This window comes from Oncorhynchus gorbuscha, linkage group LG12 (assembly GCF_021184085.1).
Source record: "Oncorhynchus gorbuscha isolate QuinsamMale2020 ecotype Even-year linkage group LG12, OgorEven_v1.0, whole genome shotgun sequence".
In the NCBI taxonomy this organism is placed as follows: Eukaryota; Metazoa; Chordata; class Actinopteri; order Salmoniformes; family Salmonidae; genus Oncorhynchus; species Oncorhynchus gorbuscha.
In genome coordinates this window covers 38,698,649-38,723,528 of record NC_060184.1, presented here as the reverse complement: position 1 = coordinate 38,723,528, position 24,880 = coordinate 38,698,649, and the positions used below count along the sequence as shown (strand labels likewise).

The 24,880-nt window shown below is 42.2% G+C and overlaps 2 protein-coding genes across 4 annotated transcripts in view; one reads left to right on the top strand and one right to left on the bottom strand.

The window, feature by feature from the left end:
• Nucleotides 1–3,210, bottom strand: part of LOC123991690 (leucine-rich repeat and fibronectin type-III domain-containing protein 5-like) — a 24,755-nt gene extending 21,545 nt beyond the window's left edge. For 2 of the 3 annotated variants that reach the window (XM_046293337.1, XM_046293338.1), the window contains exon 1: nt 1–714. This exon is cut by the window's left edge. The gene's annotated coding sequence lies outside the window, so the exon portion shown is untranslated. Of the gene's footprint in view, nt 715–3,185 lie in introns of those variants that run through there. The other variant, XM_046293339.1, reaches the window with a different exon arrangement.
• Nucleotides 3,211–4,919: 1,709 nt separating this feature from the next.
• LOC123990985 (methylmalonate-semialdehyde dehydrogenase [acylating], mitochondrial-like) lies at nt 4,920–17,508 on the top strand. Its single transcript, XM_046292058.1, has 12 exons — nt 4,920–5,073; nt 5,450–5,494; nt 5,672–5,746; nt 6,331–6,492; nt 6,696–6,774; nt 7,034–7,336; nt 7,691–7,812; nt 8,086–8,275; nt 10,100–10,281; nt 13,196–13,375; nt 16,249–16,347; nt 16,518–17,508. The coding sequence occupies exons 1-12, from the start codon at nt 5,035–5,037 to the stop codon at nt 16,620–16,622; spliced, it is 1,581 nt and encodes a 526-aa protein (XP_046148014.1). The 5' UTR covers nt 4,920–5,034; the 3' UTR covers nt 16,623–17,508.
• Nucleotides 17,509–24,880: the final 7,372 nt, after the last annotated feature.

Here is a 24,880-nt window from a genome sequence, read left to right as displayed (position 1 = left end):
CGGAGCATCAACCCTGTTCAATCTGGGGTAGTAGGCCTACCGCGTAAATTCTTCCGCAAATGTTGTTATGAGCGCCAAAACATTTTGACAGAATTCTGTGTAATGTAAATGGTGTTTCCTTGAGCCGACTCAGGTCTCCCAAAAATGTGCGCTGGATCCTAATATAGTCTGTGAGAATGGCCTTCGAAACCAGCGATGCCCTTCAAGAAATCCATGGCCATAGAAAGCAACATTCCAACGCCGTACTTACTTCCCCCGGTGTATGTACGTGGGAAATGCTCGCTTGGTGTTGGCTATCTAAAAGAAAACGGCAGGAGGATGAGGTCCCGCTATCGCTTTGATTCTACAGCTTTCCAGCTACACCACACTCGAACGGCATGAACCGTTTAATAGAAGAGAAAACGCCTTTGTAGCGATACGGCGCTGTCTACTGACTGCTGGTGCTGCATTCGGATCGCGTAGAAGTCAGATGTTCGCATCGCTTTTTCTCAGCAGGTCCGCAGGTGACATGCGGGCTCAAAGCAACCTAGTCAGACTGACACCCCGCTAGATCCCTTCTGTCCTCCGGTCCGGGCATCACACAAGTCGTGGACTATACTATCAACCTTTACCCGCCAGCGAGCCAGCTCAATTTCGCGGGTGACCAGAGGTGCACTGCTGTGCTTGGAATGGTAATCGAGGGCGCCCCCCAGCACTAGGGCCATTTGTGCATTCATCCACAGACAGACAGACAGTTGCAACGCCTCCCAGCACAATCTTGCACCTGTATACTGATTATTTAAATGAGTAGGCTGTATGAACTCAGCTTCACATCTGACAATGCAGTGTCCCTGTAGTAGGCTATATGGAAATACTGTATTAATCACCATGCTGTTATTCATTTATCATCACAATGATTATGAGCTGAGCACATTTATAAGCAATCAATTAAGCTCAATGATTTGATGCAGTGACATAAAAACACAATTTAAGAATTGATCTGGTGCAGGCACCTCTGCAAACAAGCAAGCACACAAATAACCAAAGATGTATAGGCTATTGAACATGTGGTGAAATAATAGCCTTAAAATGTGTATGATCTATTGGCAAACTGAAAGATTACCATATGCTAATTTCAAAAGCTTTCATGAGATACCCAGGTAGTTGGGTACCAACATGACTACTTCTGCATTCAATGAGGTCACAAGAAAATGGCAGGTTGGCTGTAACCATCTTGGTACTCTCTGCCCTGTCTTTGGCACCCACTCCTCAGGCTAAAGCACAGGGCTAGCCAAAGGCTACTACTGCTGTGGTTATGTAACGGAGGTGGTTCGGTGACTCATGGGGCGGCAGGGTAGCCTAGTGCTTAGAGTGTTGGACTAGTAACCGAAAGGTTGCAAGTTCAAATTCCTGAGCTGACAAGGCACAAATCTGTTGTTCTGCCATTGAACAGGCAGTTAACCCATTCCCTAGGCCATCATTGAAATGAAGAATTTGTTCTTAACTGACTTGCCTAGTTAAATAAAGATTAAAATCACAACCTTGCTTGAGACCTAAATATTTGTGTTAGCTACCTGAGCTAATGTCTAGGTTTTAGCCCCGCAGGCTTACACGGTATTGTGACGTGCAGAAGATGACCTGGGATGATACATCGTAGGTCATGTCATCTTCTGATCTTATTCTGCACGTCTTCACGTTGACAAAGGCCATGTGTGTTCTCTAAATGCATTCTCTTAACATATCAGACTCGCTGTTTTTGTCCTCAAAACAAAGCCCTTAGCCCAGTTCCTCATAATTCACAAGGTGTTGGGTTTCATCTACTACAGCATTGCACTGAGGAGTTCTACTGCGAATCAATATATAGCCTCATTCAGCCACGGTATAGGGTTCAGATCAATAGAGACAATGTAGGCCCAAGGTGTTGGAACGAAGAAATCTATGGTGATTCCAGGAGCCTTTGCAGTTTTCGTGTGTCTAATATATTCTTTAGAATGCAGAAAATGACATCCTGTTGTTGTAGCTTTCATTACCTAGTTAATCAATAAAGGACATTGTGACAAGGCAACTGTGTCCCACTTGTTCATGGACCAATGGAGTATTAATATTCTCCAATCAAACCTTCCTACTCTATTGGACCATGAATAAGTGGTCAATCTGGAGATGGAAGAAACGCAAGCCTGGTTTGGCGAAGTGCTGGCTAGTGGAGTAGAACATATTTTTAGAAAGAAAACGAGAATAAGTGGAACATAGCCTTGGGCCCTTGGATAAGGATACGTATCTGTTATGCATACTATGCCAGGAGGTCTGGATCCTATTGGCACATGTGGTAGTATAATAACTACAGGGTCATAGTCCTGAACCTTGCACTGAACCTGGTGTTACTCCTCAATCACTAATGATATTACAAATGAAATAATCAGAAAAACATTCATACACTCTCCACAACACCAATTGAATCACAAAGCGCCTTACAAACCCCTGTCGTTGCAATCAACGTCAACATCAACATCTGTAATTGATTGGAACGTTATTGCTTCGTCATACACAACTAAACCACTCCTCCCTCCAAGGGCAAACTGCAACGCATTGACCGGTCTGCGGAGAGGGTCATCGGCTGCCACCTGCCCTCCGTCGAGGACCTAAGGAGGGGTAAGGAGGCGTGCAGAAAAGATCATTGCCGACCCCGCCCACCCCAGACACCCCCTCTTCCGAACTCTCCCCTCTGGTAAACGGTTCAGGGCCATCATGACCAAAACAGCCTGACAGCTGAACAGTTTCTTTCCCCGTGCTGTGTTCCTCACCAATTGGCCATCTGGTCCATAGAAACTAAGGGACTATGCACTCTCTGCTGCGCACTGCATCAAGCCATCTTCGACCTGCACATATAATAACCGCACTACCGTAATTGCACTTTGCACATTAACACTGCATATGAACTGTACATAGGCACCTGTTGTTGTACTACATAACAGAGCATTCTTACCTCTGCACATATATATTTATAATGTACATTTGTAAATCCTCTCTGTAAATTCTCTTACTGTACAGTTCTATGCATACTTGATCTATTTTGTATATAATGTACGTAAACTTTGTGTAAATTCCTCTGTCTGTATTCGGTCTGTCTATTGCTAGTAGCACATCACCAAGTAAAATTCTAGAAATGTTAAATATACTTGGCAAAGAAAGGTGATTCTGATTCTTACCAACAACACACTGACCGACATTTAATCCATTCACGTTTCTTATATCAGACACCAAATTCCATTCACTGTTTCCTGTCGTTGAGGAGCTGTTTGTAGGTGAAGGAGTCGTCCCAGGGTCCAGTTTAGATGCTACCCTCGTTAGTTGGCCAATGAAATATGAATTATTCTCAGTGCTGAATCTGATTGTCTGCATTTGGTTGTGTATGATATATCATGTTGTGCGACCCATCTTGAATAATTAGCCAACCACCGAGATGGGAATATTGCCCAATGTTTTCTTATTTGGGTTGGAACAATCCTGCATACATTCATGGTGGCGCTTCCAGGACATTTTAGTGCCTTAATGCAGAGATTACTGTAGTCTAGCCTATTTCTACTTTACATTTAGACCTTTTCAATCAACATCACTCTACTGAAATTGCTATAAGTATCCAATGCAGGCTTAGAATCTGAAAGCTTCACAGCTCAATTTCCCTTTACCTTCATATCCTCAAAGTCTGTGATTCCTAATCTTGACAGATAGTGGTAATTTACATAAATCAGCTTTTTACCTGTGATGAGGTTCTCAGTGAAACAGGCCTGGGGTGGATAAAGACAGAGTCGTTGACTAGTCGCCATCAGCAAAGTGGACTGCTGTGCACTAATGTTAGGCTAGCAAAAATAAAAATTGAAAAGTTATTTGGCATTGTAAAGAAATTAGTAACTTCATAAAACAATGTGATAGCTCACTCACTGTATAATGTGGATATCCTAAGGAATGCCATGGTGTGTGTGTGTGTGTGTGTGTGTGTGTGTGTGTGTGTGTGTGTGTGTGTGTGTGTGTGTGTGTGTGTGTGTGTGTGTGTGTGTGTGTGTGTGTGGTATCATAGAAACGGTCACATGTCAAGCTAGGTTGAAAGTGTTTATGTCATCTTCAACCTAGCTGTAAGGAAAGAAGCTAACGTAGCTCAGCCACAGTTTTCCATTGGGTCAAATTACTTTGCTCACGCCTAAATATAACATGTTAGGTATAGAAATAGGTAACTTAATTATAGCATAAAAACTCAGACCAAGGCCAATGTAAAAAGTGTTTGTCACATTATAAAAAGTGGAATCAGGAATAAAGTAATGTAGTGACTTATTGACTATGGTCTATTCTATACTATTATAATGTATTCTACCTTATTCTAGAAAGTTCAATTTACTTAATTTAATGTATGTTGCGAAAAAAGACCCGCTCTCACGTGATACTTTAAGCTCTGTTGGATAAGAAGAAAATGCATAAGGTGAAATGATGGACTCGATTTTGCACCAATGAAAGACATGTAACAGAGCTGGGGCGGGCACTAATTGCAAGGGTAAATTATTTAGCATGGCTCGGTGTCCTTGGTGTTTGGATTTGATGCATTTTAGACCATTCCATTGGTCCTTACGTGAAATCCACTCAGCCGGAATACCGGACCGTGTAAAACGAATTTGCCCAATGTCAACGACGACTGGTCCCTATCATGAAAGGCCAGCCAATCCGCTTCGTACATTTTGGGGCGTGTTTTTGTTTTCGCCAACTGATTGGTTCTTGTCCAAGCGTTTGTCCCTCACATGTTGCGTCCTCTTCACGGGACTCTATAAGCGTTTCCATTTCACAGATGCATAAAGTATTTGCTGCATTCATCAACGTGGCCTAACTTTGCTAGCTCATTGAAAGATCGAATAAAAGGTGCAGCTTTTGCGTTTTCTACGTTCTCAGTCTGTTTGACTTCATCAACGTATAACTGCTCGATAGCTGACCTTATAAATGGCCAGAGGTGTCTGTGTTTAGGGACTGTGGTGTGTGTACTTTGGGCGGAAAGCAATCACAATCTCTTCTACCATGGCAGGGATTCTAGCGAGATCGTTATGGAGCAAAAAGGTCAACCACATTCCCCGTGCAGCTTTTCTAGCTAAATGCATTGTTTTATACTTGATTGGCTAGCTAGCTATATACATTGCTAGCATAGTAGCATGGCACGGTAGCTAGTTAGCTAACTATCGCCACAAATTTTTGGGAAAAAAGTCTAAGCAGACATGTACGATTATATCCTTTTTGCCATGCAACGTTAGCTATATTCTGTAGCAATGCGGTCAATGCATGATTAACAGGTTGAACGAGTCAACTAGCTAGCTAACTTCAATGTCACAGTTGGTTAGCTAGCTAGTAGAAAGGTAGGGTTTTGGATCTTAGCTAGCTGGTCAATGGCAATGAGAACGTAACGTTGACAATTGATCCTCGTGTGTCCTCTCTTCAGGCACCACTTCAGATGGGTCTCGTGTGTTATTCATCATCATCAGTGGTGAGTTAATATCTTGCAATCGTATAATAACTAGATTTATGAGTGGTCGTATGTATACTGTAGCTCGCTAAGACTTGTAGTCAAATATAGGCTCATGCAATCTACACCTGCACAGACATGTTTGACATTGTCGATGACATGTCCATTGTGAGGTTGTCATTTCCTGTCTTCTTGCAGCCCACCACCAAGCTGTTCATTGACGGCAAGTTTGTAGAGTCCAGCACCTCAGAATGGCTGGACATTCACAACCCTGTAAGTGTCAATGCTTACACACACACACACACCACAACAGGTGTACACAATGTATAAGCCGGTCGGTCGGAAGCTGAAAATGTCTTGAGGGTGTCATATTTTAATCTGTATGATTTGCAAAGTGTAGAAATGGAAGCAAGCATATTCTTCACAGCCAACTGACCCTTGACACTAACATTAACTATAACTCTGCATCTACTTCAGGGAAACTTGCTGTTGACTTGCTTTTGGCAAGGCAACTATATACTGCTGTTGAATGCAGAATCAGCTACACACCCAGAAGACCCTAAATCTCTTCCCTACAAATAATTTAATTTAAAAGTTAGCCTAAAAATGATTTATGTATTATTTATAATGCTAAAACTCTGGTAAAAGACAAGTCCCCCTCAAGCATTCAGTCTCACTAAAGACCATAATGAAGCGCTATTTGACTCAACTGCCTATTCTACATGTCATGATATAACGTTATACCTGTACACAATCAATTTTTACGTTACACCCTCCTGGACAGGCCCCTTATGTAGTGTCTCCGTTCACAATGACATGATTATTAATATATTGTCCTTATTCTCTCCCTACCTCAGGCCACTAATGAGGTGGTGGGTCGCGTGCCCAAAGCCACCCAGACAGAGATGTTAGCTGCAGTAGAGTCCTGCTCCAGGGCCTACGCCTCCTGGGCCGAGACCTCCATCCTCACCCGCCAGCAGATCTTCCTCCGATACCAGCAGCTCATCAAGGAAAACATTGTAAGGAAAGACCCTGGTCTGAAAATGGGCCTCCATAGGAATGGTTCCCAATATTTTGTTCAATATAATGCCTTTTGAGCTGTATTGAAGATTGTTTGTAGCTTATTCTTTGGATCACAAGTTTCTTTGCAACAATCGGGGTCTAAAACATGAATGTTCATCAAAGATGTTTGTTTCATTTATTTATTTTTATCTGTTTTCAGAAAGAGCTAGCCAGGCTGATCACCCTGGAGCAGGGCAAGACTCTGGCTGACGCGGAGGGAGACGTCTTCAGAGGATTGCGTAGGTAGACCAGTCATGCTAAGTAGGCATGGGGAAACACGGAGAAAATGTTTGAACTGATTGCAACTGGGAGATACGACGACAACTTGTCTCTGTAGTCTGTATTGAAATCTCTGTTCTGCAATCGCGATCTCCTTGCACCACAAATATTTGACCCTCTGCCCACCACTTCTATGTCTTTCACTGCTACTCTTATCTCTAAGAGTAGCAGTTTGACCTTCTGCTTCCTGGCTTTACTCACCGTCTCTCTGCCCCCTAGAGGTGGCAGAGCACGCCTGCAGCATCACCTCCCTGATGCTGGGGGAGACTCTGCCCTCCATCACCAAAGACATGGATACCTACACCTACCGCCTGCCCATCGGGGTGTGTGCTGGTATCGCCCCCTTCAACTTCCCCGCCATGATCCCTCTGTGGATGTTCCCCATGGGTATGGTGTGTGGCAACACCTACCTGATGAAGCCTTCCGAGCGCGTCCCAGGATGCACCATGCTGCTGGCCAGGCTGCTGCAGGACGCAGGGATGCCCGACGGGACCCTGAACATCATCCATGGACAGCACGCTGGTAAGACCAGGGGGCGTGTGTGTGAGTCTTTATAAAACATGCTATTGAAGTGTGTCCTGTTTCCCAGGATGTAAGGAAAAACCAGGCTATGCTGATCATGTGTGTTAGCTAGTGCCTGAGGTATATTGGTAGTCTTTGAATGTCCTGTAGACCCAGCACTTTATGTTAAGTAAACGCTTTGCCTAATGTATGTGTAGGTGAATGTTTAAGTGCCGTAGGGGGTAGCAGTCCATGTAGGAAACACTATTTGTTTTGTTGCAGGTTTCATTTCCAAGTTGATTACACCTCCATCTTGTGCCCTTACAGTGCTATGTTGAGGAGTGAAATAATATGACCTTTGACCTCTTTCCGTAGCTGTGAACTTCATCTGTGACCACCCTGCCATCAAGGCCATCAGCTTCGTGGGCTCCAACCAGGCAGGAGAGTACATCTACGAGAGAGGATCCAAGAATGGCAAGAGAGTACAGTCCAACATGGTAAATATGATAACCGAATAGTGTCTATGAATAGGGCCAATTGGGGACTAAACGAATGAAAGGAACCCTTAGATGCTTAGGGAAATATGTCTGCCTTAAATTGTCTACAGTGCCCTTAACCATACTGCAAGATGAATAGTTCTACCGCATTATCAATCCTGAACCAGTAGATGGCTAAAGTTCCTTGAGTTTCTTATTGCTTAGGTCTATGTCTTTGCACATTCTGAAAACTCATGTCAGTAAACCTACCAACCCTTGTATTCTGTCTCGTAGGGAGCTAAGAACCACGGTGTGGTGATGCCTGACGCAAACAAGGAGAACACTCTGAACCAGCTGGTGGGCGCAGCCTTTGGCGCTGCAGGACAGCGTTGTATGGCTCTCTCAACCGCCATTCTCGTAGGCGAGGCTCGTGAATGGCTCCCAGAGCTGGTGGAGTGCTCCAAAGCCCTGCGCGTCAATGCAGGTACAGTGCCTTGCAAAAGTATTCACCCCCTTGGCGTTTTTCCTATTTTGTTGCATTATAACCTGTCATTTAAATTGATATTTATTTGGATTTCATGTAATGAACATACACAAAATAGTTCAAATTGGTGACGTGAAAAACAATAACTTGTTTGTTTTTATTTTATTTTAGACAACAGAAAAGTGGTGTGCACATATGTATTCACCCCCTTTGCTATGAAGCCCCTAAAATAAGATCTGGTGCAACCAATTACCTTCAGAAGTCACATACTTAATTAAAGTCCATTAAAGTTCACCAGTATGTGTATAAATAATACATACATACATACATACACACCTGTTCTGAAATGCCCCAGAGTCTGCAACACCACTAAGCAACCGGCACCATGAAGACCAAGGAGCTCTCCAAACAGGTCAGGGACAAAGTGGTGAAGTACAGATCAGGGTTGGGTTATAAAAAATATCAGAAACTTTGAACATCCCACGGAGCACCATTAAATCCATTATTAAAAAATGGGAAAGAATATGGCACCACAACAAACCTGTCAAGAGAGGGCCGCCCACCAAAACTCATGGACCAGGCAAGGAGGCCATTAATCAGAGGCAACTGAGACCAATGATAACCCTGAAGGAGCTGCAACGCTCTACAGCAGTGATTAGAGTATCTGTCCATAGGACTACTTTAAGCTGTACATGCCACAGAGCTGGAGTTTATGGAAGAGTGGCCATAAAAAAGCCATTGCTTAAAGGAAAAAAATAAGAACATGTTTGGTGTTCGCCAAAAGGCATGTGGGAAACTCCCCAAACATATGGAAGAAGGTACTCTGGTCAGATGAGACTAAATTTGAGCTTTTTGGCCATCAAGGAATACACCATGTCTGGCACAAACCCAATACCTCTCATCATCCCCACAGTGAAGCATGGTAGTGGCAGCATCATGCTGTGGGGATGTTTTTCATTGGCAGGGACTGGGAAACTGGTCAGAATTGAAGGAATGATGGATGGCACTAAATACAGGGAAATTATTGAGGGAAACTTGTTTGTCTTCCAGATATTTGAGATTGGGACGGAGGTTCACCTTCCAGCAGCATAATGACCCTAAGCATACTGCTAAAGCAACACTTGGGTGGTTTAAGGTGAAACATTTGCATGTCTTGAAATGGCCTAGTCAAAGACCAGACCTCAATCCAATTGAGAATCTGTGGTATGACTTAAAGATTGTTGTACACCAGCAGGAACCCGTCCAACTTGAAGGAGCTGGAGCAGTTTTGCCTTGAAGAATGGGGGAAAAAAATGCCAGTGGCTAGGTGTGCCAAGCTTATAGAGACATATTCCAAGAGACATGCAGCTGTAATTTCTGCAAAAGGTGGCTGTACAAACTATTGACTTTGGGGGGGAATAGTTATGCACACAAGTACATTTTTTTTTGTCTCATTTCTTGTTTGTTTCACAAGGAAAAAATATTTTGCATCTTCAAAGAGGTAGGCATGTTGCGTAAATCAAATGATACAAACACCCCAAAAAAATCTACAAATCAAAATGTTTCCCCCCCCTATGTGTGAGAACATTGATTTAATTAAACATTTCAAATAGTACATCCAATATGACCTCCAGTGCCAGTCCACATAGTGTATGTCATAGAATAGAGTTCTAATGTAGCTCAGTTGGTAGAGCATGGCGCTTGTAACGCCAGGGTAGTGGGTTCGATCCCCGGGACCACCCATACGTAGAATGTATGCACACATGACTGTAAGTCGCTTTGGATAAAAGCGTCTGCTAAATGGCATATATTAATTGTGTGTTTTCTTCCTCTGTGTGTATTTAGGTGACCAGCCGGGTGCCGACGTGGGTCCTCTGATCTCCCCTGAAGCCAGGGCCCGTGTTGAAATGTTGATCCAGAGTGGCGTGGACGAGGGAGCTACGCTGCTGCTGGATGGACGCAATGTCCACGTCAAAGGATACGAGAATGGCAACTTTGTAGGGCCCACCATCATCGCCAATGTTACGGTAAGGGGGGGGGGTGTTTGTCTCTCTAACCGACCTGGCTTTGAACCTTAGCTGAGTGATTTACTGTTTTTTAATTATTTTTATTAAAAATACTTTAGGGTTGGATCAGCTTTAATATTAGAGCTGATCCAACCCTAAGGTAATTGTAAAAATATATTAAACTGTCTTAGGTCAGTTAGGATAAGTGATAAATTTGAGCTTTTATTTCTTTCATCACATTCCCAGTGGGTCAGAAGTTTGTATTAGTATTTGGTAGCATTGCCTTTAAATTGTTTAACTTGGGCCAAATTTTTTGCTAGCCTTCCACAAGCTTCCCACAATAAGTTGGGTGAATTTTGGCTCATTCCTCCTGACCGAGCTGGTGTAACTGAGTCAGGTTTGTAAGGTCTCCTTGCTCGCACATGCTTTTTCAGTTCTGCCCACAAATGTTCTATAGGATTGAGGTCAGGGCTTTAATGGCCACTCCAATACCTTGACTTTGCTGTCCTTAAGCCATTTTGCCACAACTTTGGAAGTATGCTTGGGGTCATTGTCCATTTGGAAGACCCATTTGCGACCAAGCTTTAACTTCCTGACTGATGTCTTGAGATGTTGCTTCAATATATCCACATAATTGTCCTCTTCATGATTCCATCTATTTTGTGAATTGCACCAGTCCCTCCTACAGCAAAGCACCCCCAGAACATGATGCTGCCACCCCCGTGCTTCACGGTTAGGATGGTGTTCTTCGGTTTGCAAGCCTCCCTTTTTCCTCCAAACTTATTGATGGTCATTATGGCAACACAGTTCTATTTCTGTTTCATCAGACCAGAGGACATTTCTTCAAAAAGTACGATCTTTGCCCTATGTGCAGTTACAAACTGTAGTCTGGCATTTTTTTATGGCGGTTTTGGAGCAGTGACTTCTTCCTTGCTGAGCGGCCTTTCAGGTTATGTCGAATAGGACTCATTTTACAGTGGATATAGATTCTTTTGTACCTGTTTTCCTCCAGCATCTTCACAAGGTCCTTTGCTGTTGTTCTGGGATTGATTTTCACTTTTCGCACCAAGGTACGTTCATCTGTAGGAGACAGAATGCGTCTCCTTCCTGAGCGGTATGACGGCTGCGTGGTCCCATGGTGTTTATACTTGCGTGAATGTGGTACCTTCAGGCGTTTGGAAATTGCTCCCTAGGATAAACCAGACTTGTGGAGGTCTTGGCTGATTTATTTTGATTTTTTTTCCCCATGATGTCAAGCAAAGAGGCACTGAGTTTGAAGGTTGGCCTTGAAAGACATCCACAGGTACACCTCCAATTGACTCAAATTATGTCAATTAGCCTATTGGAGGTGTACCTGTGGATGTATTTCAAGGATTGTGTGTTCCTGGTGTAACTTGGGCAGTTGTTGTTGCCATCCTGTACCTGTCCCGCAGGTGTGATGTACCGATCCTGTGCAGGTGTTGTTACACGTGGTCTGCCACTGAAGACTATCAGCTGTCCGTCCTGTCTCCCTGTAGCGCTGTCTTAGGAGTCTCACAGTCTCACGGACATCTCAGTCTCATGGATATTGCAATTTATTGCCCTGGCCACATCTGCAGTCCTCATGCCTCCTTGCAGCATGCCTAAGGCACGTTCACGCAGATGAGTAGGGATCTTGGGGCATCTTTCTTTTGGTGTTTTTCAGAATCAGTAGATGGGCCTCTTTAGTGTCCTAAGGTCACAGTTATAAGAACTTAGGACACTCAATTGCCGACCGTCTGTAAGCTGTTAGTCTTAACGCCCGTTCCACAGGTGCATGTTCATTAATTGTTAATGGGTCAATGAACAAGCATGGGAAACTGTGTTTAAACCCTTTTACGATGAAGATTTGTGAGGTTATTTGTATGAATTATCTTATATAAATGCCATTTAGCAGACGCTTTTATCCAAAGCGACTTACAGTCATGTGTGCATACATTCTACGTATGGGTGGTCCCGGGGATCGAACCCACTACCCTGGCGTTACAAGCGCCATGCTCTACCAACTGAGCTACAGAAGGACCATCTTTGAAAGACAGGGTCCTGAAAGAGGGACGTTTCATTTTTTTGCAGAGTTTATATATAACATTTCAGTTTGCAAGAATTGTGTCGTTTAAGTTTTGATTGACTGTTAGCACGCTCAGCTAAACCCTAGGTTTCCACATCTACAAACTATACAGGTTACTATATTTCATACATCATGTACATTTTGGTGAACCATCTCCACTACACTTGGAAGGGTCATGCACATCAGTGGAGTATCTCAGAATAATGTTAAACTTTGGTACAGTGGAAATTACACCTTGACAAAAGTACAAAAAAAATATATACAAACTTTTGACATACCAGTGTTAGGTTCTAAAATGAACCTTCTAAAGTGTCATGGACGCTTAATAAAGCTCAAGCCAAGTTTATAACCACATTGGGTCAAACAGCTGCATAAGACAAAAGACATTCACACGAGCACTGATATGTATCCCTTTCTCCTAGGCTGAGTCTCTTCCTACACATCTGAACAGCCAATGCATCTCTGTTGCTTGACAGAGCCTTGGTGATATCTGTTCTTCCTCACTTCATCTGACCTCTGCCCCAAAGTGCTCACTCCTCTCCAACTCACGGCTGTTATGTTGACTCGTACCAGACGGTCTTTCTTTCCTCCCATAGGATCCCCGATGGCTAACAACATATCCGGACAGAATGGAAACGTTATACATTCCCCTCTCTCCCTGAATAAGTATTTCATATTCTCAGAACCCAACACGACAGTCTAGGGCTACAAAACCTAGATATGGGCTAGTTGATCTGGACATTTCTGACAAGTTATAAATGGCTCTCTAAAGTATGCACTGATGAGGGAAATGACGAGGAAAACTGATGATGCACTACTTAATCTCAGGCTTTTTCCTCCCCTCCCCAGCCAGCGATGAAGTGCTACACGGAGGAGATCTTTGGGCCGGTGCTGGTGGTTCTGGAGGCTGACACTCTGGGTGAAGCCATCTCCCTGGTCAACAACAACCAGTACGGCAACGGAACCGCCATCTTCACCACCAACGGCGCCACCGCCCGCAAGTACACACACGAGGTGGATGTCGGACAGGTGAGCCATAGTTCAGAGACCTCCGGTAGGTGCTTGGGGAAGTAAGACTTGTGTGATTGGCGTCCAACAGTAAAAGTAGTTTCCCATTTAACTTCATTTCTAGATAGATGGGCAACTATGCAGTGATTCATAGCTTGTGGTAACTCTGAGGATAATTTAATGCAACTTTAATTACATTTTAGTTATTTAGCAGATGCTCTTATCCAGAGCGACTTAGTACATGCATTTTTAATTCGTACTGGTCCCCTGCGGGAATCGAACCCACAACCCTTTGCAAGTGGCCTACTCTACCAACTGAGCCACACGGGGTCATCTATTGTTTACCTCACTATTTTTGTTGTGTATGCAAGTCTTTTTCATGGGTCGTTGAAGGTGTAATTTGTAGGTTAACGTAGGGCATTGTTTTCCCTTTCTATCTTTGGTTAATTTTGTTGGTGTATTGGACGAGGGATGGGTGGGGTTCTCAGATGGTTGAGGGGCAGCTCTTAGTGAACGGTGGGGGGGGGGGGGGATCTTGGAGGGCTGGTGGTTGGGAGTTTGGGCCGGTGGCTGATGGGTGGCTGGTTCGTGTCCCCATTTTTTTGATCTTGTGGGAGATCTGTCGACGTGTCCTTGAGCAGGGCGTTGACCCTGGTTGCTTCTGTGTCACTCTGGATGGGAGTCTGATAGATGACTGCTTTGTATATATTCAATAATGGTCCGACAAATCCCAGGTCCTGCTGATGGCAGTTAGGATTTGGCATGAGTCAATGGACCCAGGCTAGTGGCGACGGTGTATCGCGTCAGCATGGACCAACATACCTGTGGAAAGTTTCCGACTTGTAGAATCAATGCCCCTGATAATTCGGGCTGTTCTGGAGGCAAAGGTAGATCCGACCCGGTACTAGACGGGAAAGTTTATTTTTGAAGTGTCTGTCCCAAATCTGAGAGAAAGATATGTAGTTTGTTGACACATTTAACCCTTTTTTTAGGCACTAAACTACTTCCATATATACAGTGCATTCGGGTACGTATTGAGTCCCCTTTAATTTTTCCACATTTTGTTATGCCTTATTCTAAAATGTGTTAAAATACATTTTTTCCCCTCTATCTACACACAATACCCCATCATGACAAAGCGAAAAAAGGTTTCGAATTTTTTGCAAATGTATTAAAAATACCTTATTTACGTAAGTATTGAGACTCAATTGAGCTCCGGTGCATCCTGTTTCCATTGATCATCCTTGATGTTTCTACTTATTGGAGTCCACCCATAGTAAATGCATTTGATTGGACATGATTTGGAAAGGCACACCTGTCTATATAAGGTCCCACAGTTGACAGTGCATGTCAGAGCAAAAACCAAGCCATGAGGTCGAAGGAATTGTCCGTAGATCTCTGAGATAGGTTTGTCGGCACAGAACTGGGGAATGGTACCAAAGCATGAAAGGTCCCCAAGAACTTAGTGGCCTCATTCTTAAATAGAAGACGTTTGGAACCACCAGGTCAAACTGAGCAATTGGGGAGAAGGGACTTGGTCAGGGAGGTTAACAAGAACCCTATGGTCACTCTGACAGAGCTACAGAGTTCCTCTGTGGAAATGGGAGAACCTTCCAGAAGGACAACCACCTCTGTAGCAGTCGACCAATCAGGCCTTTATGGTAGAGTGGCCAGACGGAAACCACTCCTCAGTAAAAGGCACGCAGCAACACGCTTGGAGTTTGCCAAAAGGCACCTAAAGGACTCTGACCATGAGAAACACTGTTCTCTGGTCTGATGAATCCAAGAATGAACTCTTTGGCCTGAATGCCAAGCGCCACATCTGGAGGAAACCTGGCACCATCCCTACGTTGAAGCATGGTGGTGGTGGCAACAACATGCTGTGGGGCTGTTTTTCAGCGGCAGGGACTGCCAGACTAGTCAGGATTGAGGGAAAGATGAACAGAGCAAAGTACAGACAGATCCTTGACGTCAACCTGCTCCAGAGCATACAAATATTTTCAAAGTCCAACACTCTAACCACTAGGCTACCTGCCGCCATAACTGCATCCTCTTTAGTGGCTTTAAACAACATATTGCCACAGACAATGAACGCAGCAGTATTTGTGACATTATTTGAAATTGTTCTGAAAAGTGGAGGGGGAAAAATTTATCAAACTTGTTGTGACTGGTTCAGTGCGTCGAATTTGTATTTTATTTTTTTGGGGGGGGGGATTCCTTGCCAATCTGAAACTTCTTAATTTGTATAGTCGACTAATATTTAGAGAACATGGATAATAATAATGGTACTGATAATGTAATGGTGAAGTTTCGGAGAGAAGCCACGTTTTCTTTTGTCTGATATGCGCAAATGCCCCCCAGCCAATCACCGTAACTTAACTTAAATTTCAAGACCATCACAGCCCTATTCACAACTGGTGAGAGGATATGCTGAGAAAGAAGGGCAAATTAGCAGATATTAGGCCCTTGGGCTACAGCATAGCTTCTATACATTTTAATTGCTTACTATATGTGCAGGCTACACACAACCTCTCGACGCAGTTATGGTAGATAACGTTCAATCTCCAGCTCACATTGAAATCCCCAAACTAACGTGTGACACTGGCAGAGGCTCAAGATATAAAGTGCTTGAGGAAATTTACATTTGCAACATTGTTTCATGATGGTATGCTAACAAAAGCAAGCGCACTGTGGGCCAATTGGTTAGATTTGCGATCAACTGCGATATCTGTGGTGCTGAATCTCCGCTGGCCTAGGGCTACTATTAGTTTATCTGATTTATTTAGGGGATCATCTGAGTCACCACAAACGGGTTATCGTAAAAATAAGCCAACAAGCTGTCTGACATATTTTTGGGGGGAAATATTAAACCCTACTCTGTGTTTCTCATTTAGATTGGTGTGAACGTGCCCATCCCCGTCCCCCTTCCCATGTTCTCCTTCACCGGCTCCAGAGGTTCCTTCAGAGGCGACACCAACTTCTACGGCAAACAGGTTAGCTCACAACAACCAGCACAAGCCCACAACTGTTTCTCGCCCATGTTTTTTTTATCATATGACCATATTGGTCCTAATTGAATAGTTTCTGCAGTCAACTGTACAGTATGAGGTGCCAATTTTCTTGTGTTGACTGTCTGCGCCTCTTCTCTGTGTTGTCTCTACAGGGCATCCAATTCTACACTCAGGTCAAGACGGTTACATCCCAGTGGAAGGCCGACGACGCCACCACGAAGAGCCCAGCCGTTACCATGCCGACCATGGGACGCTAAACGGAACGTACACTTGTTAATGTGGTGGTCTCTACCTGGCACAACGTTCCACATACTGACTGACATGCGTTAACATTCAGAAGGGGTTAGCACCCAAGGGGTACGAACAACTGATGTCTATTACAGTCATGGAATATGTTTTATACCGAGTGTACTATATGAGAAACGTTTTTGTATTTGAGTTTGACCCTGTTATTGAAATGACTTCCGGTAGGGTGATGGCAGATTTTAATCTGAACTGTACTGTTACTGTAGCAACAAATCCTTTTCAAGCACTAGTCATATGCTGACCCTGGGAGTCACATTGGAAGGATGTACTAGGTGGAATGCAATGGGTGAGAGAAGGCCAGTAGCAGCTAGTCTAGTGGTTAGAGTGTTGGGCCAGTAACCGAAAGGTTGCTGGATCGAATCCCCGAGCTGACAAGGTAAAGATCTGTTGGCTGCCTCAGAGCAGGCCGTCATTGTAAATAAGAATTTGTTCTTAACTGACTTGCCTAGCTAAGGTTGCATCTGAAAAATATTTTATTTTTAAAATCTAAGATGTTACTCCGCTTGCATCTTAACTACAACTATTAGGAGGGGAACAGCGGGACACCATAGACAAACGGCTTCACCCAGTCCCTTGTGGGCATTAGTGTTCCCAATCTGTGAAACGGAGACACTAACTAGGTTTCCATCCAATTGGCGATAGATTGTATGCCGATTTTAGAATATTCGCATCAATGTGAATTTTCTCACCAGAGATGTTTCCATCACGTTGACTTGTTGCCGTTTTTTTTTTTTTAAATATATATTTTTTAAAGGCTGTGGGTTATGACGTAGTGCACATTAAAAATAACTTTTGCAGTTAAATTCCCATGTAACGAATAAAACAAAATGCACTGTACATTGACTTCCATCGCATTTAACTCTGATGGATTTGTCACATCAAATGTAGCATTATATAGCGACTGTGCCCACTCCGGTTTTGGCACATGCGCTCTAGCCAACCGTTTGCAGTGCGGATACAGCCGACAACATGAGATTATTATGGACAAAGGAGTGAGATTGACAAAAATAAACTGCAGCCAAGCATTGATCATGATGTCACAAGAATCTTCATTTTTATTCGAAAGGAGCATCAATCTCATCACCGTGCACTTCCATCCACCATGAAGTTGACTTATTTCATCTGTAGCCCAGGGGCGTAGCCATTATTAGTATTTATTTTTTTGGATAGGCCTAGAAAAATTTGGATACGCATGTTTTGTCTACTTAATTTATTTTGCGACTTGCACCATATATTATTTCGTAATACAATCGTTTTCTACTAGTGCATACTACCTAGAGCAACCTCGTTGCATATACAAATAATGACCTATCCCAGCATATTAAAATAGAACTAACTTTAGAACAGTTGCCAATTTGCCAACAACAAACTCCTCTTCAGACACACTTTAATCTCGATGGGCAAATGACTATATTTGATGTTAAATTGTATACCACGGTGGGCAGTAGTATTATAAAATGGTACCGAACCTTTAGACATAAATCATAAGTAGAGGTCGGCCGATTAATTGGACGATTTTTCACAATTTCAAAACAATCGGTAATCGGCATTTTTGGACACCAATTATACTGCAATCCACGAGGAGACTGCGTGGCAGGCTGACCACCTGTTACTGAGTGCAGGCAGCAAGGAGCCATGGAAAATTGCTAGCTAGCATTGAACTTATTAAAAAACAATCTTAACATCAATAGTTAACTACACATGGTTGGTGATATTACTAGTTTAACTAACTTGTCCTGCGTTGCATATAATCAATGCTGTGCCTGAAATGGTCACTTCTCTTGCGTTCAGTGAAAGCAGAGTCGGGGTATATGCAGCAGTTTGGGCCGTCTGGCTCGTTGCGAACTGTGTGAAGACCATTTCTTCAGAGACCGTAATAAATTTGCCAGAATTTTACATAATTATGAAAATATTGAAGGTTGTGCAATATTTAGACCTAGGGTTGCCACCCGTTTGATAAAATACGGAACTGTTCCGTATTTCACTGAAAGAATAAACATTTTGTTTTCAAAATGATAGTTTCTGGATTTGACCATATTAATGACCTTGTTTTATTATATTAAAATTAAGTATAATTTGATATTCGATAGAGCAGTCTGACTGAGCGATGGTAGGCAGCAGCAGGCTGGTAAGCATTCATTCAAACTGCACTTTCCTGCATTTGCCAGCAGCTCTTCGCAATGCACAGCTCTGTTTATGACTTCAAATCTATCAACCTCTGAGATTAGGCTGGCAATACTATAGTGCCAATAGTCAAAGATCTATGAAATACAAATGGTATAGAGAGAAATAGTCCTATAATTCCTATAACTACAACCTAAAAGTTCTCAACTGAGAATACTGAAGACTCGTGTTAAAAGGAACCACCAGCTTTCACATGTTCTGAGCAAGGAACTTAAACGTTAGCTTTTTTACATGGCACATATCGCTTTCTTCTCCAACACTGTGTTTTTGCATTATTTAAACCAAATTGAACATGTTTCATTATTTGAGACGGAATAGATTTTATTTATCATCAAATCAAATGTATTTATATAGCACAGCCTAAAACCCCAAACAGTAATCAATGCAGGGGTAGAAGCACAGTGGCTAGGAAAATCTCCCTAGTAAGGCCAAAACCTAGAGAGGAACCAGGCTCTGAGGGATGGCCAGTCCTCTTCTGGCTGTGCCGGGTGGAGATTATAACAGAACGTGGCCAAGATGTTCAAATGTTCATAAATGACCAGCATGGTCAAATAATAATAATCACAGTAGTTGTCGAGGGTGTAAGTCGGCACCTCAGGAGTAAATGTCAGTTGGCTTTTCATAGCTGATCATTAAGAGTATCTCTACCACTTCTGCTGTCTCTAGTGTGTTGAAAACAGCATGTCTGGTGAACAGGTCAGGATTCCATAGCCGCAGACAGAACAGTTGAAACTGGAGCAGCAGCACGGCCAGGTGGACTGGGGACAGCAAGGAGTCCTCATGCCAGGTAGTCCTGAGGTATGGTCCTAGGGCTCAGGTCCTCCGAGAGAGCGAAAGAAAGAGGGAATTAGAGAGAGCATACTTAAATTCACACAGGACACCGGATAAGACAGGAGAAGTACTCCAGATATAACAAACTGACCCTAGCCCCCTGACACATAAACTACTGCAGCATAAATACTGGAGGCTGAGACAGGAGGGGTCAGGAAACACTGTTATATTACGCTAAAATAAGTGTTCATTCAGTATTGTAATTGTAATTTATTACACATATATATATACATATATAAAAATAGTCCGAATAATCGGTATACTTTTTTTTGGTCCTCCAATAATCGGTATAGACTTTTTTTTGGGTCCGCCAATAATCGGTATAGACTACTTTTTTTTGGTCCTCCAATAATCGGTATCGGTATTGAAAAATCATAATATGGTGATGATTTCATCATAAATCCAATGTATCTGTCAGTTCCACCTCAAAAGACAGCAAACTGAAGTGGTTCAGCCAGCCGCTTGTCATTGATGTGCGAAGACGATCTTTAAAATCCCAGTTGTGTCTCCACACTGCATGATGTCATTGGAAGTGTGACAATGATCCTTATTAACAGAGTTTATATTAGGGGAAATATCATCAGGGCAGCTGTCGAGTACACTCATTATGGAGGAAAAGTCACTCTTTCCCATGTTCATTTTGCGACTCAACTGCTGAATAAAAACAGGGAATTCAGAATCCTCAATTGATATTGCATAATGATCGCATGTGGTTTGCAGCTGCTGTGGTTTCCAGGCCGCAGGTTTGGTAGTCTTTGGAAAAGGCTGCCGCTTGCATGATTTGTATGTGTATTCTTGAAATCTTGAGTTCAACTCAGTAATCTGTCTGTCTAGAATATTGTTACAAAGTTGCCTCAGGTCACTGTCACTCTTGATGCTGAATGTTTTCCCTAATGAAGTTGACTACACTGTAATCAGCGGTTTCCATAAACCCAACAGCATTTTCTTGAATCATTCTACAATGAATGTATCGGATGCACACATCAATAAGTTCTCGTTTAGATTGATCTTCATTAATCTGCTAGTATGGCAAAATACGTGGAAGGCACAGAATGAACTTAATCTTTTATCCTCCACAGTAACAATGATGCTGTAACTCATTCTGAATTTCGGGGCTCATAAGCGTGGCATTGCGAGGTAGCCCATTAAAAACTTATTTGGGATCTGTGTCCCTTCCACTGGACGGTTGAGCTAATGTAGGCTAATGTGATTAGCATGAGGTTGTAAGTAACAAGAACATTTCCCAGGACATATCTGATATTGGTAGAAAGCTTAGATTCTTGTTAAACGAACCGCACTGTCCAATTTTCAGTAGCTATTACAGTGAAAGAATACCATGCTACTGTTTTAGGAGAGTGCACATTTTTTAACAAAGTTATTAATAAACAAAAGTCTTGATACATTTTGAACAGAAATGCAATGGTTCATTGGATCGGACTAAAATGTTGCACATACACTGCTGCCATCTAGTGGCCAAAATCTAAGTTGCACATGGGCTGGAATAATACATTATGGCCTTTCCCTTGCATTTCAAAGATGGTACAAAACAATACAAAACTGTTGTTTTTTTTCTTTTGTATTATCTTTTACCAGATCTATATTCTCCTACATAACTTTCACATTTCCACAAACTTCAAAATGTTTCCTTTCAAATGGTACCAAGAATATGCATATACTTGCTACAGGCAGTTAGATTTGGGCATGTCATTTTAGGGGAAAAGGGGCAGATCCTTAGGCCTGTTTTCTATTTCATACTTTGAGATGAAATTTAACATTTCAAAAAAATTACCATAGATTGCCTCTTCAGTTTCTCTATGCCCTCTGAGTGAAATATCCTGCTTTGCACACATTAAAACAATATCTATGACCACTTTAACGTGCACTTTTTTCTATAAAATCCATGTTTGCATCACCATGCATTTGGTTCAACACAGTCCCATGACCTCTAGGCCCATGGGTTGCCTTGTAGGATTCACATATTGAAAGGGCACAAACATGTAATTTGCTATTCTCGTGTTTGCAGCAAGCATTTCTTGCGAGTTTCCAGTTTTTAAATCCTTCTCATATAAATCTGAATTCGACATTTGCCCCAGGAAAGTGCCTATAAACTTACAATAAATTGTATATTTCACTTTACTATACTCAATCCACACGAACTGGTCATTGGGAACTTTGCTAGCTTTTGGTTGACAGGCTGGTTCATCAACGGGAGACAAATCCGTCGGTGGACCTACTGCTGGTTCACCGTTAGGCAAGCATGCCTGGCTCGACGTGGCATTGGCGGTTGTGATTGCGGTTGTTTCAATCCTGGCGCCACCTGTTAAATGTTTCATTCTGGAAGCTATCGGTAGATTGATCCAAATTATTTTCTGGCACACACTCCTTTTGGTTTACCATTGCTAGAACTACTAAATTGCCTTAGCTGGTGAGTCGATTCGAGTAAACTAGCGTGGTAGAGTGTACTAGCTTATGCGCTACAAAGATTAGCCATGTGACGTTGGCAGGTTGTTGCGGTAAAACATCGCATGACATTTTTTTAGGCCTGTCACTGGCTGCGCGACTGCTGTAAACAGCATGTTTTCTTGAGTGGTAGTGGAAGGACCACGCAACATATCACGTTATTCCAAGTTTACTGCGATATAATGGCTATTATATTCATATTTGCGCATAAAGACGTTTCCACCGGCATTTCTAATATAACTAATTGTACAGATACGAAAACATCTCACCTTAACTAGTGTATTTTGTTTTGTCGACATTTGGAAAGTTTACTGACATTTTGCTGTTTCCATCATGTTTTTATCCGAAATGTGCATTATTCACATAAAAAGGCTTAATGGGATTTCTACAAATGTATTTTGTGCTGACAGGTCTCTGTTAGTATTTCAGTGAGTATACATTACAATAATACAATTTGTGATGTTAGTGCCTAGACTTCTGCTCCCGAGTGGCGCAGCAGTCTAAGGCACTGCCTCTCGGTGCTAGAGGTGTCATTACAGACCCTGGTTCTGTTCCAGGCTGTATCGCAACCGGTCGTGACTGGGAGTCCCATAGGGCGGTGCACAATTGGCCCCGCGTTGTTAGGGTTTGGCCGGGATACATTTACATTTAAGTCATTTAGCAGACGCTCTTATCCAGAGCGACTTACAAATTGGTGCATTCACCTTATGACATCCAGTGAATTTGTTCTTAACTGACCTGCCTACTTAAATAAAAATGATGCAATGATGCACCCTGTTTTACATTCCTATGCCTCATCGATGAGCTCTATATATTGCAACTATAACTAAGTATAACAGATTCATGCTCTCTCAAGCATGAATCTGGGGGAAACAAGTTTTGTTGAGAAGTTGTAAATGTACGAGTCAGACACCTTTTAGAGCCACCCTTTGATGAGTGGTTAAGCTTTGTGGTCCCTGAAGTTCTTGATTATATGTTATTTGGGCCACAGAATAACACATGCGACTGGTAGGTTATATGGATGTTTGCATTTTGTAACTTACATAAACAGAACTTCATAAACAAGCTTTGACAAGGCTTTGCTGTTGTTAAAGTACAGAATTAGACATGGATGTAAATGTTTATCATAAACATTTGACAACACTAGGTAGTCAGATTACCATGGGGTTTGCAATTTTTTTTTTGGCTACAGAGCTTGCTTTTCTATTCATCAATAACGGAGTCCTGACCAGGGCACAGAGATTTTCCTAGCAATCCTAAATCTGCTGTCTGGTGGTTATTTTGGTTGTGAAAACCCTTTCATGTAGACATTGTGAACAGTAAAGCGGCAGAGTTTCAAACTTTAAGCAGTAAAACTGGTAATTGGCTGGCTAAGAAATTCCTATGTTTTGACAGACAGACCATGGTACTTGTTGCAAAATCCCAACAATAGAAATATGCTTCTGCTGTGCTGGCACAAAACTAATTACAGTGAGTTTCCCTTGACTGCATTGAACATGCTGAAAATTGGTATTGTGGGTTGATTATTTCGTTTCCTCAGCATGTTCATTCTTTCGGGATTAACCTTTACGGTCTTCATTTACATTGTCAGCAAGATTACCTTAATGTATGGAAAACAACAATCTACATGAGAATTATACAGTTTTCTTTGATCAGTGGTTTGACAGTCTTTTGAACGGTCAACCAACTCGGAATTCCAAGAGGGAAATTCTGTCATCTTTCTGGAGCTCTAACTGTCCGACCTGAAGATCACCAACGTCATGATTTTACCTGCTTTTTTTTCTTTGAGTTCCCAATTGTTTTGCAGCATGTTGTTTTATATTTGATTTTTAAAAAATATATATATTTTTTATTAACAACAAATCAATACAGGAAGTACATGTGGGAACACAAGTATATATAAATAATATACAAAGGACAATTGGGCTAGGGGGTAAAATATTACATTACACAAGGACCTTTAAGGAACATACATACACTTATTATTCTAACAGCTTTTTTGTTAGTAGAGTATTTAATTGTCTTAAAATACAGTTCAATTTCCTTTTGTAAGGTAAGAAAAGGTGGTGTTTTGTTTGTAAATTTACATTTGTGAATATGAAATTTGGCCGAAAGAATAATGAAATTGATTACATAAAAAATGTTCAGCTTATTTCTATCGTAGGCAAAAAATCCAAGCAGTACATCTCTCCACAACAGTGTAAGATTTTCATAAATGTGTTCAATTATAAATCTACTGATGTCTTGTCATAGTTTTCTTATATGAATACAATGCCAAAGAAGATGCAACACTGTTTCTGGGTGGTCATTACAAAAGGAGCAATTAGAGTTGATGTTTTCCTTAAACTTCTTCATGTAGTGGTTGGCAGGATAATATTTATGAATAATTTTGTTCACAAGTAGGTACGTGTGTTGCAACATTGTTGTTTTGCAGCATCAATAGGGCGAAGAGCCATGAGGTCACGTTCATGAGCACAACATTGATGACGTAGGTACGCCCTCCAGTTTAGCTGTAGCAGGTGGATGTTGACATGAATAGTAAAATGATTAGCTAGCTAGATGTGTATTTTTTCTTATGGCTGTGACGACATGTATTGCCCGAAAAGAAATGTATATAATTTTGTTTTATTTGCAGTACATTTTGTGGTCTCTTCTGGAAGAAGTCACTGGTTAGCCTAGTTAGATAGCTAGCACGTTAGCTGTCAATTGGTAAATCGTGCAACCGCATGGGTCA